The sequence below is a fragment of the Rosa rugosa genome, chromosome 3 (genome assembly GCF_958449725.1).
Source record: "Rosa rugosa chromosome 3, drRosRugo1.1, whole genome shotgun sequence".
In the NCBI taxonomy this organism is placed as follows: domain Eukaryota; kingdom Viridiplantae; phylum Streptophyta; class Magnoliopsida; order Rosales; family Rosaceae; genus Rosa; species Rosa rugosa.
Window position 1 is genome coordinate 53,446,360 of NC_084822.1, and position 18,183 is coordinate 53,464,542.

Here is an 18,183-nt window from a genome sequence, read left to right on the forward strand (position 1 = left end):
TCATTTGTTTCTAGGGGTGTTATATTGTGCTGCGGATTACTGGTCATGTGTTTTTAGGGGTGTTATATTGTGCCGCGGATTACTGAAACTCATAAGCCGGTAGTTGTTGGATTAGCTCATTATGTGCCTATGTGAACACATTCACAAGCACACATTGATTTAACGGCTCACGACTCCAGAGCAGTATCAAACTTTTCGTGTTTTTAAGGCAAAGCAGAGTTTGGTGGTTCAAGCTGTAAATTTTAATTGCGTCTTTGTTTCTCATATATTTTTAGTTGCAATCAAATCCCTTGTTTGATCTTAAAACTCTATCTCTGGTAAGCGGACGCTGGTGGACCCAAACAAACCAACCGTTTCAAGCAAGGGATAAAGTGGCTGAGCAACACGTCGGTGGTTTTGTATGGTGTAAAAGAGTAGAGGAGGACGCAAATTAGAAACACACCAGACTAATAAGAAAGAGAAAACAGAGGAGCCAAAACTCAAAACCAATCTGAATCTGATGGCGACTTCGGTGAAAGTGTACGGACCACCGATATCCACGGCCGTGTCGAGAGTGTTGGCCTGTCTCCATGAGAAAGAAGTGCCCTATCAGCTCATTCCGGTCAACATGGCCAAAGGCGAGCACAAGAAGCCTGAATACCTCAAGATCCAGGTATCTTTTACTCCTACATTTACAGTGAACACGATTCTGTTGAATTCTCATCATCGTTTTTTCTTTTCGACTGTAACAGCCATTTGGACAAGTGCCAGCTTTTGAAGACGAGGGCTTCGCCCTTTTCGGTATGTATGCTTCAATGCATGGAATTAGATTGTGGATTTTTGGTTGATTAGTTCTCTAAATGTGTTTACTTGTTAATGTGATCTGTAATTTCAGAATCGAGGTCCATATGCCGGTACATATGTGAGAAGTATGCAAAACAGGGAAACAAGGGATTGTATGGGGAAAACCCATTGGCAAAGGCTTCCATAGATCAGTGGATAGAAGCTGAATCACATGGCTTCGGTCCTCCAAGCTCCGTTCTGGTGTTTCAGCTTGCATTCGCACCGAGAATGAAGCTGAAGCAGGATCAAGGGGCGATCAGGCAGAACGGAGAGAAGCTGAAGAAGGTGCTGGACGTGTACGAAGAGAGGCTGGGTGAGAGCCGGTTCTTGGCGGGTGACGAATTCACTCTGGCTGACCTTTCTCACTTGCCCAACACACACTACTTGGTGAATTCCACCGATATGGGAGAGCTGTTTACTGAGAGAGACAATGTGGGCAGGTGGTGGTCTGAGATATCTAGCCGAGAATCGTGGCAGAAGGTGGTTGAAATGCAGAAGCCTGCTTGAGAGTCCTTAACACTTTGCTCGGGTTTATCTTTGCTTTGCTCGTTTCTTTTTTCCAATATTTGTTCGTCGTGGCTAATCGCAATACTTAATCGGAACTTGACGGCTTGAATAATATGTGTTCTTCAGCCGGAAACCTTTTCAGATTCTGCTGGATTTGGAGGGAGTTCTTGTTCTGCCTCTCTTGATTATGTACTGGATTATCTAAATCAATAAATCTTAAATTTATCCAACTGAAAGAGGATCGCCAAATTATGTGGAAACATTGTTCCCCTGTTTTCCCATGAACATGATTTTCTTGCTATCTGTGAATTTGATGATCCATATTATAAAGATGCTGCCTAAGAATTAGTTTGGCATAATTACCAATTTGCTACCTTAGATTTTATTTCAACCAATTTGCTATCTTAGGTTTTATTTTAGCCAATTTGCTACGCTTTGCTACTCTAGGCATTCAAAATTAATCAATTTGCTTCCCTAAAGTTTCAAAATTGATCATTCGTCACCCCAAATATTCAAAAGTAATCAATGTTTGAACAGATGAACAGACGAAAAGATAGTAAATTCGCTAATTTTGAAAACTTAAGGTAGGAAATTTGCAAAAATAGTACTTATGAATGACTGATGAAAACATGTGGTAATCATCATCTCATCGGGCGCGAAGCAAAAAAAAAAGAGGAGCAGTGTAACTGTCCTTCCTTCCCAGCCCAAAGCCCCAAACCCCTCTAGGCGCCTGCCTACTCGTGCTCGTAGCTCGATCGGAGGTTGGCCGAAATAAAACTTAAGAGTAACAAATTGACACTATAGTAAAAGTCTGATAAATTGCTTCCTAAGAAAATTAATTAGACCATTTAAAAAAATAAATAAATAAAGGCTTTGATTAATATAGGCCAAACATGATAACAGAAGCAGCTGAAGAGTGAAGGCTAGGCTTTCAAACTGAACCCAAATCCATTCTTAGCTTCTCTGCTCTGCTTCCTTGAAATTTAGCGCGACCAAAAATCCAGATGCAGATAGAGCCATGACCGAGACTGAACAGAAGAGCAACATCAACATGGAGTCCAAAACGACGCCGGAAGCTAGCGTTAGCTTGGAAGGATACAAGGAAAGCAACATAAAGAAAGCAAGGCTACAGTCAACGCTGGCCGCCCTCTTGGAAGATCCCATCCTTTCCGACGTCCCCAAAAAACCGACCTTATCGGATGTCGACGCTCTCCTCAGCCTCGAATTCGGCAGCGCCATGCGCATCAATGTCGTCAAGCTTGACGCCACCTCTTTGGGTAACGCTCAAACTCTCTCAGACAATTTATCGAACACCTTGTGTGCTATATATATTTGAATGTGTGAAAAAATTAAACTGTTCGGTTTTTGAATTTGATGTTTGTGAAGATGTGGCGCTCATGAACTCTGCTACGGTCAAGGATCTCAAGCTTGCGATAAAAAAGAAAGTCAACGAAATGGAGCAGTCCAAGATGGGTCACCGCCACATTTCATGGTGTGTTTTTGCCTGTGTTTCTTTCCACGAAGTTGTGTTGTATTGGTGAAATTTGATGATGGGTGTATTGTCGATTTTGATGTGCAGGAAGCATGTGTGGGGGAATTTTTGCCTGTCATACCACAATGAGAAGTTGCTGGATGACAATGCTGCAGTTGAGGAGTATGGCATTCGCAACAATTCTCAGGTACCCTAAACACCTTTGTCATTTTCATTTTGTTCATGCACTTATGTACAGACCTAACTGAAATAAAGCTCTAGTCTCGGCTGTCGAGTATTAGCCTGTTAGGAAGTTACTAGCATACTATAGTTATGTTGACAGATTTTATATACATGAGCAGGTCCATTTTGTTCCTTGTGTGGCATCCAAGGGTTCTAGGAGGCATTCAAAGAGGAGGAGACATCGCTTCTTTCATGGTCTTAGCAAGCGAATGTGATGTTGAGGTTATTGCATCTCTATTTGCTGTGCTTATCCTTATGGATCTTTTTAATCTTGGAATGTAATCTCAGTAGGCCATTGCTGCTATTATAACAAATCCTGTGAGCTACATCAATGGTAATCCTTCCATTGCCTACGTCCTCAATGCAATTCCTATGAATATCCTGCAAATCGTTGCAGTCCCTATTCCTCCCCTCACATGACCTGCATTTTTCTGTTGCATTGTAGATACTAAATATATAATAAATTAACTAAACGCAATTTGCAATAAAATGAAGCATTTATCGCCTTTTCCTAGTGATCTCCTTCAGATTAGTAAATTAGAAACCAGAAAGGAGTTGCATAGAATTCCCTTACAACAACTAGAGCCTAAATTAAACTAGATCCTACATTTCGCTATACATAGAATCCAATGATCACAAGCTCTTCTCTCTTGAGTTGAATTCCTCTATTGGCTCTCTTTTTTAGCTTTACTAATCAACCCTGTGTCTCTGTTAACTTCCGTGGTCTGCCTGAGCTTCTTCTTTTCCTTGTACTCTTCAAGTTCTCTCTTGTATCTCTCCTTGTCTTTCACCCCAATATTCTGGTAAACCTATGGAAAGAAATGACAAGAAAAGTGTGACTAATCTTCCAAGAAAAATATATTAAAGGTTTTAAGAAATTGTGAACAAAACTTAATAGTTTCATTCTCCCTTGTGGCATTTTAAAATATAGTAGTTACCATATTTTCAAAACTTATTTTATAGTAATTACCATCCTCTCTTCTGCGGTGAGATTGCTCCAAGACTCCCCTATCATCTTTGTAAACTCTCTTTCTCTGTTTGGGTAGAGGGACTTGAACTTGCAATGCTTCTCAGCAAAGAAGAAATTATAGCCGCTTCGATTAGGTTTCGGATGATTGGGGTCTTCCCTTCTTCTACTCCTCCTTTTCAAGCCAGAACGACGACGTGATCTTTTGGTGTCCGGTACTCTGAAATTGATTGGTTCAGGGCTTGCATCAGACAAAACTGGCTCCTCAGGATGGTATAGTACTCCATTGAGAACCTCCGAACCCAACCTCACAGTTACCAAATAGCCACAATCAAACTTCCCAGTAATTGTTCCTGTTCCTGTTCCTGAGAAAACATGACCTTGTAACTGAAAACATTCCAGAGCTACAGCCAGTTATAGATTATGCATGTGGAAGTGGAAGGTGGTCCATTTAGGTTGAAGGTTTTTGGGCAATGCCAATGGACATATTGAAATCATGGTATTGGTCCCATATGTGCTATTGCTATATGATATGGACCCATCAATGCATCTATGAGAGTTACAAAATAGAAACATAGTATATGGTCTACCTAGCAGCCACATATTTGTAACATGGGATAGGAGTGGGGTCAAACTGAGCTATTCCACATGACATATTGGTTTTTTCTTTAACCAGCAAAGTCCAAGGCATAGAAATTTCGGAGTGCTATAAAATTCTTACAAATACAAATGAAGATTGCAAATTTAGTTATTTTCTAAATCTAAATAATCAGCATAGCATAGCATCCAAAAATAACTTATCACATATGAAATTTTGAGGCATAGAAACCACATCAAACATTTGTGGTGGGCAGTTCAGCCATTGGAACTAGTCACCACCTTATCCAGTGGATTTTTTTTTTTATATTAGGGTAAAAACACTGCAGAGATTGTTAAGAAAAATGAACCTACCTTCAGAACCCGGAACCGGACAATCTCTGATGGGTTTGGCCGGTTTCGGCATTTTGGAGGAATATTCCACCAGAGCCAGTTCAGGTTTGTCTGAGTAGTTCCGATTACTAATGGAAAAGGCAACTGGAGGCGGCGCTAGGAGGGTAACGAAAAATCAGTTCAGAATTAAAAAGAAATATATATAAAAAATTAAAATAAAAACTGTAGAACGAGGATTGAAAGAAGAGCCGTTTTAGCAAGATGGTCAAAATAAACTGTCACTGTAAACAAAATAAAAATACTGGGTTCAAGAAATAGGAGGTTAATAATGTAATACCTGAAGGGGAACATATAGGACCCTGCTTCTTAAAGCAGTGAACTTGTTCATAACTGAAGAGAAGACTTCTGTAGTGCTTCCTCAACACAAAAGAAGCACTAGTTGTTGTTGGGGAGAACATGAAAATATTACCCACTTCCCTCCATTTCTTCTCTTCAACAACCTAAAGAGATGGTTTTTCCAAATACACCGTTTAATAACATAATCAGCAAATAAATGTACCTATAATTCAAGAATGATAAAATGAAGACCAAACCTTCTCATATCCACCCCTCCTTGTTACCTCCACGTACAACATGTGCAAATCTAGTTCCTTTCCTCCAATGACAGGAATCCTTTTTCACCCAAAAAGAAAACATAGACTTAGAGAGGAAACAAAACGAAGAAACACCATGAAACTACATTTGTATGAACTGTTTCGGAATAAGAAGGCTTACATAAACCTGGTGTTCATCATAAAGTGGAAGCGTCTGAGAGTGTCCCAGAAAACAACAGAATCCTTAACAATTTCATCATGAGACGAAAGCGGTGCAGGATAGTAATGCACACCCTGCAACCCCCTCGAGCTCTCACCTTTCGCCACCGGCGACATCTCCCCGGCGACGACTCCTTCACAGCCTCGCCGGAAAATCCAAGCACAGAAGAAGTAGAGTTTCGATGATGAGTAATTGAGAGAGCTAAGAGCAAACAACCTAACAGTAACAATATGATGACAGTAAAGAAACAAGTAGATGATGATTTCCAAGATAAGCTTGAAATTAAGCAACAGTAAATAGGCCCAGATATAGAGAAGAGTAACGGTTGCTCAATATTGGATTCTTCTGTGAATTGAAAACCCACTGGCGAAGCCAATACGTAATGATGCTTAGATTTTCGCTCTAGTATTTATTTTTCGTACAGACTTTACTTACTTAACAATACAATACATTCATAATAATTACAACTCTTGCTTCTATTGGCTCTCTCTCTCTCTCTCTCTCTCTCTCTCTCTCTTTGAGTGGTTCGAAGTCTGACATTGTTTTGCAGACTGTGATGTATAATCTCTCTGGGTTCTGTCTCCTGTCATATGTCTTGCGAGGGTTGACATGCACTTTTTGGCGTCTTATTTCGGCTTCGGGTTCTGATTTGATTTCTGAAACAAAATCTTGACGTACATCTGCGACGAGATTTCTGATGGGACGATCGTTCTGCTGAGTTATAAGGTGCACTCTAGTGCACCGTGTGATATTCATGAACCCAATAGGGGCCGTCTATTGTATAGAGCAATGGGATGACTTGGTTTTGACGGGGGTCCCCCACAATTATCCATCGAAAATTGACTTCACCAAGCGTGTGGTTCGAGTTTAAGATGCTAACTGAGAAAATTGTGCGATGTGAATGTAATTATATAGTGTCTACGTTAGTCAGAAAATGTGCTTTTGTTTTCTCGATTAGTCCATTTAGTGTTTAGATCGATAATATGGTCTATTTTGGCCACTCCATATACATTGACTTTGCGTCTTTACTTGTGTATTTTTATATACATTGACTTTAATTATGTATCTATACTGTTATTAAGAGCAACTCCAACAGATTCTCCATAATTTCTGTATTATAGGGAAGCAAAAGTCAAAGTTTTAGCCTCTTTTTCTTCTCCAACTCCAACAGATTCTCTATTTGACCACAATCTCTAAAATCTCCATATTCTTCCTTAAAATTTTAGAGTTTGCTGTAAATAACTAAATATAGGAAATTTGGTTTTCTCTTTCCTCACTTTCCCTAAAATAGGGATAGTTATAGGGAATCTGTTGGAGTAAAATAGGCTTATTTTTCCTTAAAGTAGAGAAAAATCAAAATATAGGGAATCTGTTGGAGTTGCTCTAAGAGAATAGAGTTTGCTCTCCATAACTGATTGTTTTTATCAATTTATCATTTATATATTAAAAAACTTTGAATCAGAAACAATCAATAAGAATAATAAATTCAATTTACAAAATAAAAATAAAAACAAAATTAAAATAAAAGTAGTGGAAACTTGGTGAGTTTCTATGAGGAAACTCCCCACTACTTTTAACTATCTCCCTACACACTTGAAAAAATAATAATAATAACTCCCTACACACATTGTGTGTAGGCCCAATGCTAGTTTTAATTTACCAAAAGAAAAAAGTCTATCTCTTGTTTGTTTATCACAATCTGCATTTTATGTATAACAAATAATGTCCTTCAAGATGAAGTCACTTGAACAAATGTAAAAAATATTCATCTACTATGTAACAGAGTAAGAAATTTATGTTTAGTCACCCTTGGATCTAAATCCAATGTTGTAAGGTATTATTTTCAAGTTTAAGTTGTCCTACTATAAAATAGAGAGAGTAGATAAGCATAATTTTCAAACTTAGTAAGAGCAAGTCCACCCGTTGAGGTTGGTAGGTCAATACCATTCACTGATTTTTGCCTTTCATTTCCACCATTTAAGTTGACAGGTCAGTTACTGTTCACAAAAGGTCACTCTGAGTCAATTTCTTGACCTGCCAACTGACATTCGGTGACCTTTTATGAACAGTATCTGACATGACAACCTAAATGGTGGAAATGAAATATAAAAAACAGTGAATAGTATTGACCTGTCAACCTCAACGGGTGGACTTGCTCTAAGTAAATACTATTCAACTAATTAGGGTGGGGGGGGGGAACAAATATTACAAGGTTGTTGAGTATGCGGACCTTGACCCAGCCCAAATTGTTTCTCATAAACTCATTATAAAAGGGTAATGCTCAAAAGGGCTTTTCTGTTTTTCATCACCAAATATATATAAAAGTCAAGAAACTAACCAATCTAGCAAAGTGGGCATTTGGTCTAGTGGTATGATTCTCGCTTTGGGTGCGAGAGGTCCCGAGTTCGATTCTCGGAATGCCCCTTTTTAATTATTAGATTTACTAAAACTTTCTTTTTGATGCAGTACTTACAAAACTATTCCTTTTGAATTATGCATTACTAGTACGCTGATACAGGAATTAATAAGTAATATTTACTAAAAAAGTTTAAAAGCAAACTTACAAAAACATTCCTTTTGAATTATGACTGAGACAGGAATTAATATTTAATAATATATCAAAACTTTATTTATTTCTCAATAAATTCATTATCTTTCTAAATTAATAAAATTTAGGTGGTTCCAATGTTATTAATTTAAATATTTTGGTAACTATTCAAATAAATTGGCAAAAAATATTTGAAAAACTCAAAAAGTTCACCCTATCAATATAGGTCCATTCATTATTTGTTTTTCACTTGTTTTATTTTTGACTTTTTGTTCATTTACCCTTTTTTTAGAGATTTTTTTCCCACTTACCCCATTAAGTTTTTTTAATTCTCTCTTACCCAAAACACTCTAATGAGGTCTTCCCTAATAATGGGTAAGATTTTTTTTTTTGTTTTTTACTTTTTTTTAATACCATTTTACCCTCACCCCTTTGATACTTAGAGAGATAAAAAAAAAATGGAAGAGAGAAAAACTATATGAGACTTCGCCGGAGCCCCGTCACCGGCCGCCGGAATCCGGTCAACTTTCGCCGGAATCCGGTCACCGGCCGCCGCCCACCAGACTTTTCTGAAAACCTCACCGGAAATGTTTATTGCCCCCAATAGACATCTATTGCCTCCCAATAGAGGGGCAATAGACGTCTATCAGCCATGTATTGCCCCCCAATAGAACTTTCGGTAACCGGAATGTGAACTAATCTTCCTAAAATTAGACAAATAAAACTTTGATTCAAAAAAAAAATGAAGAGATTATATAAATGTAAAAACGTCTATTGCACTCCAATAAACGCGTATTGCCCTCCAATAGACGTTTAAAACTTTATTTTCTTTCCTCCTGTTTCCTCCAAAAAAACAAACTGATATGGGCACCCAGAAAATGCTCTAGGCACCCCCACACATCTTCTTCTCCCCCCCCCTTCGCCGGTTGCAGACCTGGGACCGGAACCCTGAGTGCTTCGCTGTCTTCAGGCGAGGCTTTGCATCGGATTGCCAGAACCCCTAGCGTCGAGCACAGCCAGCAGTTCAAGTTTTCGAGCCTCTCCGGAATCGAACTGGGCTCGGAGTAGCACCGCCAGCAATTCACGTTCTCGAGCCTCGAAGTTGATTGAATCGAAGAGGCTCTGAGTTGATTGAATCGAACATGCTCTGAGTTGATTGAATCCGGCGAAATTGGACGAATCAGAGTCGTCTTGCTGCTTCGCAGTTCGAGTCGATTCTTCCCAGCGAGGGAGTGACGGCGTCGGAGACCGTGGCGATGTGGTCGGTGAATACCGGCGTCATACCAGGTAGAGAGAGAAGGAGGGGAGAGAAGAGAGAGAGAGGAAGTCACCGGTAGAGAGCGAGGGAGTAGAGAGAGAGAGAGAGAGGAGATAGCCGGCATAGAGAGTGGGAGAGGAGAGAGAGATGGCAGTATGTAATTTTTAAATTTCTGGAGCCCAAAATCGTCATTTAATTGTTAAATTGGGTTAGTGGGAATAAAATTCTCTTGGTGATGTAAGTGGGCTAATTTTAGCCTATTTTGGTGCTATGGGTCAAGATCCCTATTTAAAAAATAACATTATAAAAGGGAATGGCAACTCATGTAAAATAAGTATATTTGCTACCAATCTAAGGATAATGATATTCCTACTAAAACTCTCAGTCTCTCAGTAGTGGAGTGGTATAACTCACCATTTCAACGTGTATTCCAGGGAAATTGATTGTAGGGAGGGTTAGTATACTATAAAAAAAGATCGATAGTAATATGCACGTATAACTTTGGCGATGGCCAGTATGACCTATGCTATGTCTAGAATGACTAACATGTATCATCATTGTGAACAAAAATAGTAATAATAATAAATCTACAAGTTTCTTTTTATGTTATGTGAATAATTTTTTTGTTATTGTTGTTGGAGGTGAGCTACTTGATAAATTGAGTGATTTAATTTGTAGCTTGAATTCTATTTGTTTGCTTTGGACGTGGCATTTCATTCTTACCGTAATTGCGTGCTTAGGTGAGTGGAGTTTGGTGAGTTCAACGTATGTTCAGTGATATTTATTAAAATAAAATTCTAACTTACAAAACAAAAATAATTAAGAATGCCCACTTTACTGTCCAAAATGTCCCACGCGACCTATAAGAGTTGCAATCACTAGAATTTGTTCCCGCGCGTTGCTGCGGGTTTTGGAACGAAATCTGAAAGTTTAGAAGCATAGAGAATGTAGTTGAGAAGTAAATTCTGATGGTAAATCATTTATAACAGAAGATGTTGATTGTGTCCAAATAACATTACCACTAATATAGATGTTGTGGTAGTGTTCAAAAAATAGGTTTTCATAGTTTAAAGTTAACATAGTTACAGTTGCTGCTGGATTAGCTTGCAAAAAATAGGTTGTTTTAGTTGCAAGCTAGCTTAGTTACAATCACTGCTTGATCTGCTTGCAAAAAATAGGTGTATGCTGAAAAGTTGTTAGCCTAATGATGGGCAGTTATGGAGGTTGTCCAAAAAGTTGCTCCCTCCAGTTCTGTCTACACAAAGTGTGTCATCATACTTCCGTCGGTTTTCTCCTTGTTGAAGTACTCCATAGATGATGTTGCTGGTTCAATGCTGCCTTCCCTGTCATTGTGAAAGTGAGAAATTATATTAATACTGATCTCGGCAAAACTGAAAGATTTTTAGATTGCAAATGAGACAGAATACAAACTTTTCTATATTGACTTCACTTGATTAAAGGTCTACACTCATCTAGTGCATGACATCCCCATATTGTTCTGTAGTATACCTCATAAACCCATTAACCCTACATACAACTTATTTTATATACAGATTCTCCTGTAGGTAATGAAAAGCTTAAAAAATGAAGTCCATTTCTTTGAAATACCACTATAGTAATGTTGCGTCCCGAACCTAAATTTATCAGTTTACTAGTCATTTGGACGGTAAACGACAATTACTTTCACTTTTTACTCTGTTTCGATACTTTTACTACTTTTAGTGGCCCTAAAAGTTGACTTTTTGTTCTGGTCAAAATTTGAGAAAATGTTCTTCATGAAAGTTGTAGAGGACGTTAAACCGAGCACGTGCATATGTGGTACGTAAAAATTGGAGTTCGTATGTGAAAGTTATAAGCGAAATACTAAGGTTACTGTTCATGTGGTAAGTTTCTATAAATAGCCAAGTTACTGTGGTAAGTTTCCATTTTTGGAAAACTTACCCAGCTTTTCTCTCTTCTCTCCCCCGATCCTTTCCCTTCTTCGGCTCGATTTCTTCTTCCTCCGATTTCTTCCTCCTCCGGCCACCCCACGATGGAATCCGGGCATCGGCAAGCTCGCCTCTTCATCCTTGTCACACCTGTGGTGGTGTTTTGCGGTGACTCGACCGGTGGAGCTTGGAATTGAGCCATGAAGTTCACTGTAGCAGTTTGGGAGTTCTGTCGATTTCCGGCGATTCCGGCCGCCTCCGGCCACCAAACCGGCGTCGAAGGTGGGGTTTTCGTCAAGGATCATTTTCCCCTAGCCTCGAGCCACGAGTCGCAGTGGAGAGGGAGAATTGATCAAAACCCGATCCTAGGGTTCTTGGAATTTCTGGAAAATTTTGCACCGGCCGGTTTCGACTGTTTAAAGGGCAATGTCGCGAGCTACGACTAAATGAAGGAACTCGTTTGCGTGGTCGCCCAATAATACTGTGAGTGGACTTTTGTGTTTAAATAATGATGCATGCATTTATTTCTTAAAGTTTGCTCTATTTAATTATCATATTACATTTCGAGCATATGATTTAATTTCGGAGATTGATTTCACTTTATCTCATATAATTTCTTTTGATAATGATTCGTTTCCGAAGTTGGTTATGATTTATAATCCTATTTGATGAATTATTTATTTCCGAGGTGATTTCCGGAATTATACTATTTATATTATGTTTCTATTCATCGATTTGAGATTTTATAAGAGATTTTCGAAATGAGATTTCGATGGAGTTAGTTTTCATATTTATTTATCGACCTTCGGTTTTGGCTTTGGGAATGCCTTGATGATGATCTAATTATTCTTTTAGCGTGTGGGACACGCTGTTGATTTATGTGACTTTTTATCGAGAATTTCCGGGTACGGTTGGGAACCGTACCCGTGTTTTTGTTTTATTTGCGGGACTTATGGGGAAGCCTTACTAATTTTTGATTTTCGTATGATTTTAACCCACCATACCTGGGTCGTCATATTTATTGCTAGCTAGTCTATTAGTACTCCTCCCTGCTTACTATGTGTTCGTGGGTGAGTAAGAGCAGAACATGGGATGCTCTAGAGTGTGGGACACTCCGACCCGAGCCTGGGAGGCTCCCTTCTTTCGTATGGTGATACTTCTTCCCCATATCTTATCGTTGCTTGACTAGCGGGGCTAGTCTGATTTTCACTGTAGCCAGCAGGGCTGGTCTTATCTTTTTGAGAAACGAGATTTCGGTTTTACGATCTATTTTTCGAATGTTATGACTAGCGAGGCTAGTCGGTTTTTAAAGAGAATAAATGTGGGAAAGTATGAAATCCTTTTTCTTTTAAATCGTTTATTTTTGTCCACTCACGCTAACGTTTTTCGTCTACTTTCCCCTGGGCCTTTCGATTTCTAATGCCCAGTTTGCAGGCGAATTAGTGGAGGTCGGGCGTACATGACATTTGAGGCATAGTTGTCACTACTTCCGCAGTGTAGGATCCCTTGATCCTTTACTCTTCTTTTTATATCCCTGTGTATAGTAGTATTGCTCTGATAACCTTTGAGATTAGTATTGTTGAGTTTTGTGTTTTGTGAAAGTGGAGTTGTTGGTAATTGGGAGCAGGGTGGCTCCAGGAGTATAAGATTGGTTTGCTTGAAGTGTTTTTGTGTGTTTTACAGGTTTTTGGGTAGTCCATTTTAGGGGTGACTCTGCCGAATTTTTGGTAGAGTTATCCCTAAGGTGGGCCTCACAGGGCCACCTCGGATTTCAAGGTGAAATTCGGGGCGGGTCCTGTCAAGTAATGTCAATAAAAATAGAAAATCAGATAATAACCAAATAAGCTTAATAAAGTAGTTGTATAATTGTAGTAAACCTGACCTCACACACCGATTATGTCAGACTCTGACAATAAGTTTCTTATCACATACAAATTACTTTCAACAACTACATTTTACATAAAGCCCCATAATTTGACCATTTGAATAAAACTCATAACACAAAAAACTGAACTTTTCAGAGTGATCTGAATAGTTGTATGATTGTTGTAAACTTGGCCTCACAAACCTATCAACTCAAACTCTAATAACAACCTCATTTTGACATAAAGCCCCAGAATCTGAACTGAATAACAAAATTGTAGATTTTGAAAGGAGAAAAGAGGATTCACAGTCAATAATTAGATAAAAATAGAATGAAACAAAAGCAGTTTCTTTCCCTATAAAATTGAAGGCATTCCATTTCATCGGTTGGATTCAATGTAAAAGTACAAATGATACACCAGACAGATTAATCTTACGCAAATAACTCATAGTCCATACAAAATTCATATATATATATATATATATATATATATATATATATATATATAGCAGTTGTTACTTCAATGTTCAAATTGAGTAGATAATAGAAGCAGAAGAAGTCATGAGCATAAAAATAGAATTGAAATGTGGAATTAGTAAATATTGAGGAAGAAGAAAGTACCTCAGAAAAGCAAGCAGCAGACCTGTTATCTCAATAAAACCACACCCATTAGAATCTGTGAGATCAAGTATAAAAGCTCAGCATTTCGTTTTTGCAAAGAGAGAGGCAAAATAAGAACAAATTGGTAACATGCAGACCTCGATGGACAAAGGAAGACAACTTTCGGCTTTAATCCTTGGCTAACCTCATACCATATCTTAGCACCCTTCAACCTACATTAAGCCGACATCTCCATCAATCTACATCCTATTTGATTATGTGTATATCACAGCTTTGTGGACTATGTTTCTACATCCTGTATGGTCTGAATATTGTGGGTAAGGGTTGTAATGATTAGTTGCATATTTCCAAAGAACATATGTTAATGCACCTAAGAGGAAATATATTTCAATATGTACAACCTGAAATTTTTTGAAGGTCTCTCTCTCTCTCTCTCTGCATATGGATCCCAAATAGAGAAGAGCTTGAGAGGAAATATGGAATTGAATCGAATGCTCGAGAAAAGGGGGACAAAACCCAAAATGAAGTGGTGGAATGGCACAAAATCTACATAAGGCAATAGCAGCAGTCAGACAATCCATTATCACCACATTTATGCAAATCAATTTAGTGTAACAATTATCTAATAAACTGTAGACTTTCTACCTGAATGAAAATAGTAGATCAAGATAGCACTAAATAACATACAAAGGAACAGCGGCAACAAAATCACGTGCGGACTTTTTTGCATAGAATCTGCAAGACAGAAACAAAATAACAATGAGATAATTCTGAAATTAATTATGAAACAACCAAAATTAACTTGAATACAAAATTTATACATGTTTGGCTCCAATTTTGTTGCAGCTGGTCAACAGTCTCTTTTATGCGCGGGCGTGCCAGCACCGTTCGGGTGCGGTCGTTGGGGGTGTCCCTTGACCTGACTTCTATCAAGCGATTGTAGACGAGGAGAGCACCAATCTCGTCGCGGGATTCTTTATGCCTCGTGGTGAGGACTTTTGTTGAGTTTCTTCTTGTTCACACAATCGATACTCGACGTCGTAGATCGAGCAGAGCGAAAATCACCGGGAAGTGGGGAGAACTTGCTAAAGCGTGACTTTAGCTTAGCTGGTTTGCGAGGGCGTTACCCTTGCTTGGCTGGTTCTGTAACCGTTGTGGTCGCGGCACTACCGTCGGCTCCCGAGGAGACTAGGACCGAAGCACGTTGACAGAGGGTTTGGTACTTGCTAAAGCGTGACTTTAGCTTGGCTGGGTTGCTAGGGCGTTACCCTTGCTTGGCTGGTTCTGTAACCGTTGTGGTCGCGGCACTACCGTCGGCTCCCGAGGAGACTAGGACCGAAGCACGTTGACAGAGGGTTTGGTGGCACTGAAAGTCGGCTTCTGAGAAGACTAGGACTAGGAGTGTGATCACCGATAAGAGAAAGAGAAGGAAAGGAGTTGCTCTTAGAGAGGTTTGCTCTAGAGAGAACTTAGATCATCTTAGAGATGTTTTGATTTATGAATGAGTGTTTAAATTGGTGAATTGTGGTGTTTTTGGTCGTGGTACTACAATCGGCTCTCAAGGAGACTAGGACCGAAGTACATTGACAGAGGGTTTGGTGGCACTAATAGTCGGCTCCAAAGGAGACTAGGACTTAGAGTGTGATCACCGATAAGAGAAGGAGAAAGAGAGGAGTTGCTCTTAGAGAGGTTTGCTCTAGAGAGAACTTAGATCATCTTAGAGATGTTTTGATGTATGAATGAGTGAGATGATACTTGTTGTAGCCTCTATATATAGGCTTCCAAGCAACACTATTTGGCCTTAAACAACTCATAATGGGTTAGGTTTTAGCACTTAAACATTAATGGAATGTTAGGTTTGAATACTTAAACACTTCATGGAATTTGTTAGGTTTAAGTCATTTTCTGCTCCCTTATCCTTCCATTTTTATCTCCACTAAGAACTCAGATTCAACCTTCGATTTCTTCATATGAAATGATTCACCATGAATGTAGATTATTGTGGTAAAATTTCAGAATTTATTTCCATGTGGTTGGGCCGAAAATGCTGCTGGACCTCTTACAGGTCCAGTTTTCCAGTTTTGCTTCTGCAGAAAATTGGATTGATTGTTTGAAGGCCTTCCACTCAAAACTAGCTCTGGCACTCTTCATAAGAAATGATCTTTGGGCTGTCTAGAATGGATTTGCAGAGTTTCAGCTCATTTCAAGTACATTTGGTCAGGCGGCCGCTCCTTCTGTTTAGCTCGGTTTCTCCTAGCCGAAGTAGGAAAATGTGCTAAAGTTGACTTTTCATGCTTCCATAGTAGGCTTTATTTAGCCTCTAAATATATATTTCGAACTTGTCGACAATATATAGAGCCACTGACTTTGGCTCAATTTCTCCAAGACACGCTTTGTCAGGCCAAAATGCTCATTTTGGGTCCAAACATTGCCCCCCAGACCTCGAAGTCAAAGGTCTTCGTCTTGACTGAAGAGGTCTTGAATCAACACTACTCTTATAATGTTGTCGCTCCAAAACCACTTGTATTGGGTTGACTGAAATTACTGCTGATACCATATTAGGCATATTAAATGCCTCTTGTATATGTGCCCAGGCCAAAACCAATGGCCTCTTAAGTATATTAGCAAGTTCAAGCCACTGTTAGGCAAGAACACGATTTTTTGCATCCTCCGCGACGCACAAATTTGAAACTCTTTTTGTATTTTGTATTTTTTTTTTTGTTGTTTTTTTTTTTTTTTTGATAAGTAGCTGAATTCAATAAGACAATGTGAATCAAGGTTTAGACATGCGGCCCAAGTATAGTCGCCTAGACACAAATTTTCTTTCAAATCCTTTGGGCAACCTTACTGAAATGGCCAGGTGGGGGAGGGCGAACAAGAAAGGCAGAATCCATTTTGGCATGAGCTACTCCCACATAGTGGTTTAGGCCCATTTGCACGCACTTCTGGATTCAAGAACCTGTCATGAACGTTGTCCCCTTTCTAGACACCATTTCACATAGGCTATACTTACTAAGATGAGAAAGGTCATAAGTGTGAAGACAGTTCAACAAGTGTTAATAAAAGCCTCCTTTAACCTTAAGGGACCTAAACTAGGCACCAATAAGGAGTTTAGGCCAATATTAACAAAAGAGACTTCACCTATTCCGTTATGATTCACAACCGCTTAGTAAAAAACTGAAAATTGACAGGAAATTAAAAAACAAAGAAAGGAGCTTGCAGCACCTTGTTTGGCTAACTTCTAGAAGACCACGGGGGAGGCCATCTATGCTTCACTCCAAGCTCCGATGTATCAAAATTTGTAGGGTAAAAATCCCTCCTGTGAGAGCTTGTAGGAAAAGAACAAAGATACTTTGCGTCGAAGAATTGGAAGCAATTTGGCTCGTAGGAGGAGTAATCTTGCCCCCCCAAGTATCTTTGTTGGCATAGAATTAGCCACAGATTGGCCATTATAGACGACCACTTGTTGGTTTGAATTCTCATGATCAAGAGCCTCAAAAACAACAATTTGGTCGCGTAGATCATATTTAATCACCGCTTGGCTATTAGAATTTTTAAGAAATTCCTTTTGGTGATCAACAGAATGAACATGGGCTCCATCTTGCCCCCCATGCATCTGATCAGTAGCCACATATTTGGCTTGATCATTGGAGAAGTCAAGTACATGTTCAGAGACAACTTTATTGTCAGAAGAACAATCTTCTGGACCATCTTCTCCATAAACAGCCTCAATTTGTTGGTCCCAATCGCGAAACCTCTGCTTTGTTTTTGCGATCAAACTGGCCATGTCCCTGGCTCGCTTTTCTTTATGCCTCTTGACGTTGGCCATGATGATCGCCAGCTGTTCCTCAATGCTTGCCCCCTCTGGGATGGAAATAGGCATAAACTCATCATTAATGGCAGTATCGCCAGTGGTGGCAACATTGACCATCTATTCACTTTAGGAATTTCTTTTGGTAAAGATTTTCCTCTGGCATCCCAATGATGGCGAACAAATGCAAAAAGACTCTAGTATAGTCCCACCGGGCGTGCCAAAATGTTTGTTTTGAAGCCCGGTGGTTGAATGTGCTTCAAGAGAAAAGACTCTGATGTTGTCCCACTGGGCGTGCCAAAATGTTTGTTTTGAAGCCCGGTGGTTGAATGTGCTTCAAGAGAAAAACTTCTGAATGTGCAGCAAAATTGGAGCCAAACATTTTGGCACGCCCAGTGGG

The 18,183-nt window shown here is 39.3% G+C and overlaps 4 protein-coding genes and 1 non-coding gene across 7 annotated transcripts in view; 3 read left to right on the plus strand and 2 right to left on the minus strand.

Annotated features, from left to right (window-relative positions):
* Positions 1-13: 13 nt before the first annotated feature.
* On the plus strand, positions 14-1,559 carry LOC133739844 (glutathione S-transferase-like). Its single transcript, XM_062167653.1, has 3 exons — positions 14-652; positions 732-780; positions 875-1,559. The coding sequence occupies exons 1-3, from the start codon at positions 500-502 to the stop codon at positions 1,327-1,329; spliced, it is 657 nt and encodes a 218-aa protein (XP_062023637.1). The 5' UTR covers positions 14-499; the 3' UTR covers positions 1,330-1,559.
* Positions 1,560-2,173: 614 nt separating this feature from the next.
* Positions 2,174-3,458, plus strand: LOC133735142 (U11/U12 small nuclear ribonucleoprotein 25 kDa protein). The gene is made up of 4 exons (XM_062162555.1): positions 2,174-2,606; positions 2,716-2,821; positions 2,909-3,008; positions 3,163-3,458. The coding sequence occupies exons 1-4, from the start codon at positions 2,348-2,350 to the stop codon at positions 3,256-3,258; spliced, it is 561 nt and encodes a 186-aa protein (XP_062018539.1). The 5' UTR covers positions 2,174-2,347; the 3' UTR covers positions 3,259-3,458.
* Positions 3,459-3,498: 40 nt separating this feature from the next.
* On the minus strand, positions 3,499-6,491 carry LOC133735141 (high mobility group B protein 9). 2 transcript variants are annotated; one of them, XM_062162553.1, is made up of 7 exons: positions 6,189-6,491; positions 5,715-5,969; positions 5,534-5,612; positions 5,278-5,440; positions 4,962-5,096; positions 4,014-4,375; positions 3,499-3,852 (listed from the first exon to the last, which is right to left on the minus strand). In XM_062162553.1, exons 1-7 carry the CDS (start codon positions 6,203-6,205, stop codon positions 3,709-3,711), a joined length of 1,155 nt encoding a protein of 384 aa, XP_062018537.1. In that variant the 5' UTR covers positions 6,206-6,491; the 3' UTR covers positions 3,499-3,708. The 2 variants fall into 2 exon arrangements, with proteins under 2 accessions (XP_062018537.1, XP_062018538.1); XM_062162554.1 differs by having other exon boundaries at positions 4,962-5,084; positions 6,189-6,487.
* A 1,614-nt stretch (positions 6,492-8,105) lies between these two features.
* Positions 8,106-8,177, plus strand: TRNAP-UGG (transfer RNA proline (anticodon UGG)). The gene has a single exon. It is a non-coding gene; the product is annotated as a tRNA-Pro (tRNA).
* Positions 8,178-10,480: 2,303 nt separating this feature from the next.
* Positions 10,481-18,183, minus strand: part of LOC133740489 (uncharacterized) — a 23,109-nt gene continuing 15,406 nt past the window's right edge. The window contains exons 1-6 of one of the 2 annotated variants that reach the window (XM_062168440.1): positions 14,794-16,134; positions 14,618-14,707; positions 14,374-14,518; positions 14,110-14,184; positions 13,973-13,994; positions 10,481-10,902 (exon numbers count right to left, since the gene is read on the minus strand). In XM_062168440.1, the coding sequence (XP_062024424.1) occupies positions 10,888-10,902; positions 13,973-13,994; positions 14,110-14,184; positions 14,374-14,518; positions 14,618-14,702 (342 nt within the window). In that variant the 5' untranslated portion in view covers positions 14,703-14,707; positions 14,794-16,134 and the 3' untranslated portion in view covers positions 10,481-10,887. Of the gene's footprint in view, positions 10,903-13,972; positions 14,028-14,109; positions 14,185-14,373; positions 14,519-14,617; positions 14,708-14,793; positions 16,135-18,183 lie in introns of those variants that run through there. The other variant, XR_009861263.1, reaches the window with a different exon arrangement.

What these genes read in the sequence shown, in the direction of transcription:
- LOC133739844 (XM_062167653.1), top strand. Translation starts at nt 500, where the DNA reads ATGGCGACTTCGGTGAAAGTGTACGGACCACCGATATCCACGGCCGTG. An exon ending in CTGAATACCTCAAGATCCAG is followed by an intron (nt 653 to 731) that starts GTATCTTTTACT and finishes CGACTGTAACAG; the next exon opens with CCATTTGGACAAGTGCCAGC. An exon ending in CGAGGGCTTCGCCCTTTTCG is followed by an intron (nt 781 to 874) that starts GTATGTATGCTT and finishes CTGTAATTTCAG; the next exon opens with AATCGAGGTCCATATGCCGG.
- LOC133735142 (XM_062162555.1), top strand. Translation starts at nt 2,348, where the DNA reads ATGACCGAGACTGAACAGAAGAGCAACATCAACATGGAGTCCAAAACG. An exon ending in GCTTGACGCCACCTCTTTGG is followed by an intron (nt 2,607 to 2,715) that starts GTAACGCTCAAA and finishes ATGTTTGTGAAG; the next exon opens with ATGTGGCGCTCATGAACTCT. An exon ending in GGTCACCGCCACATTTCATG is followed by an intron (nt 2,822 to 2,908) that starts GTGTGTTTTTGC and finishes TTTGATGTGCAG; the next exon opens with GAAGCATGTGTGGGGGAATT.
- LOC133735141 (XM_062162553.1), bottom strand. An exon ending in TCCTATATGTTCCCCTTCAG is followed by an intron (nt 5,097 to 5,277) that starts GTATTACATTAT and finishes TTACCCTCCTAG; the next exon opens with CGCCGCCTCCAGTTGCCTTT. An exon ending in TCCGGTTCCGGGTTCTGAAG is followed by an intron (nt 4,376 to 4,961) that starts GTAGGTTCATTT and finishes ATGTTTTCTCAG; the next exon opens with GAACAGGAACAGGAACAATT.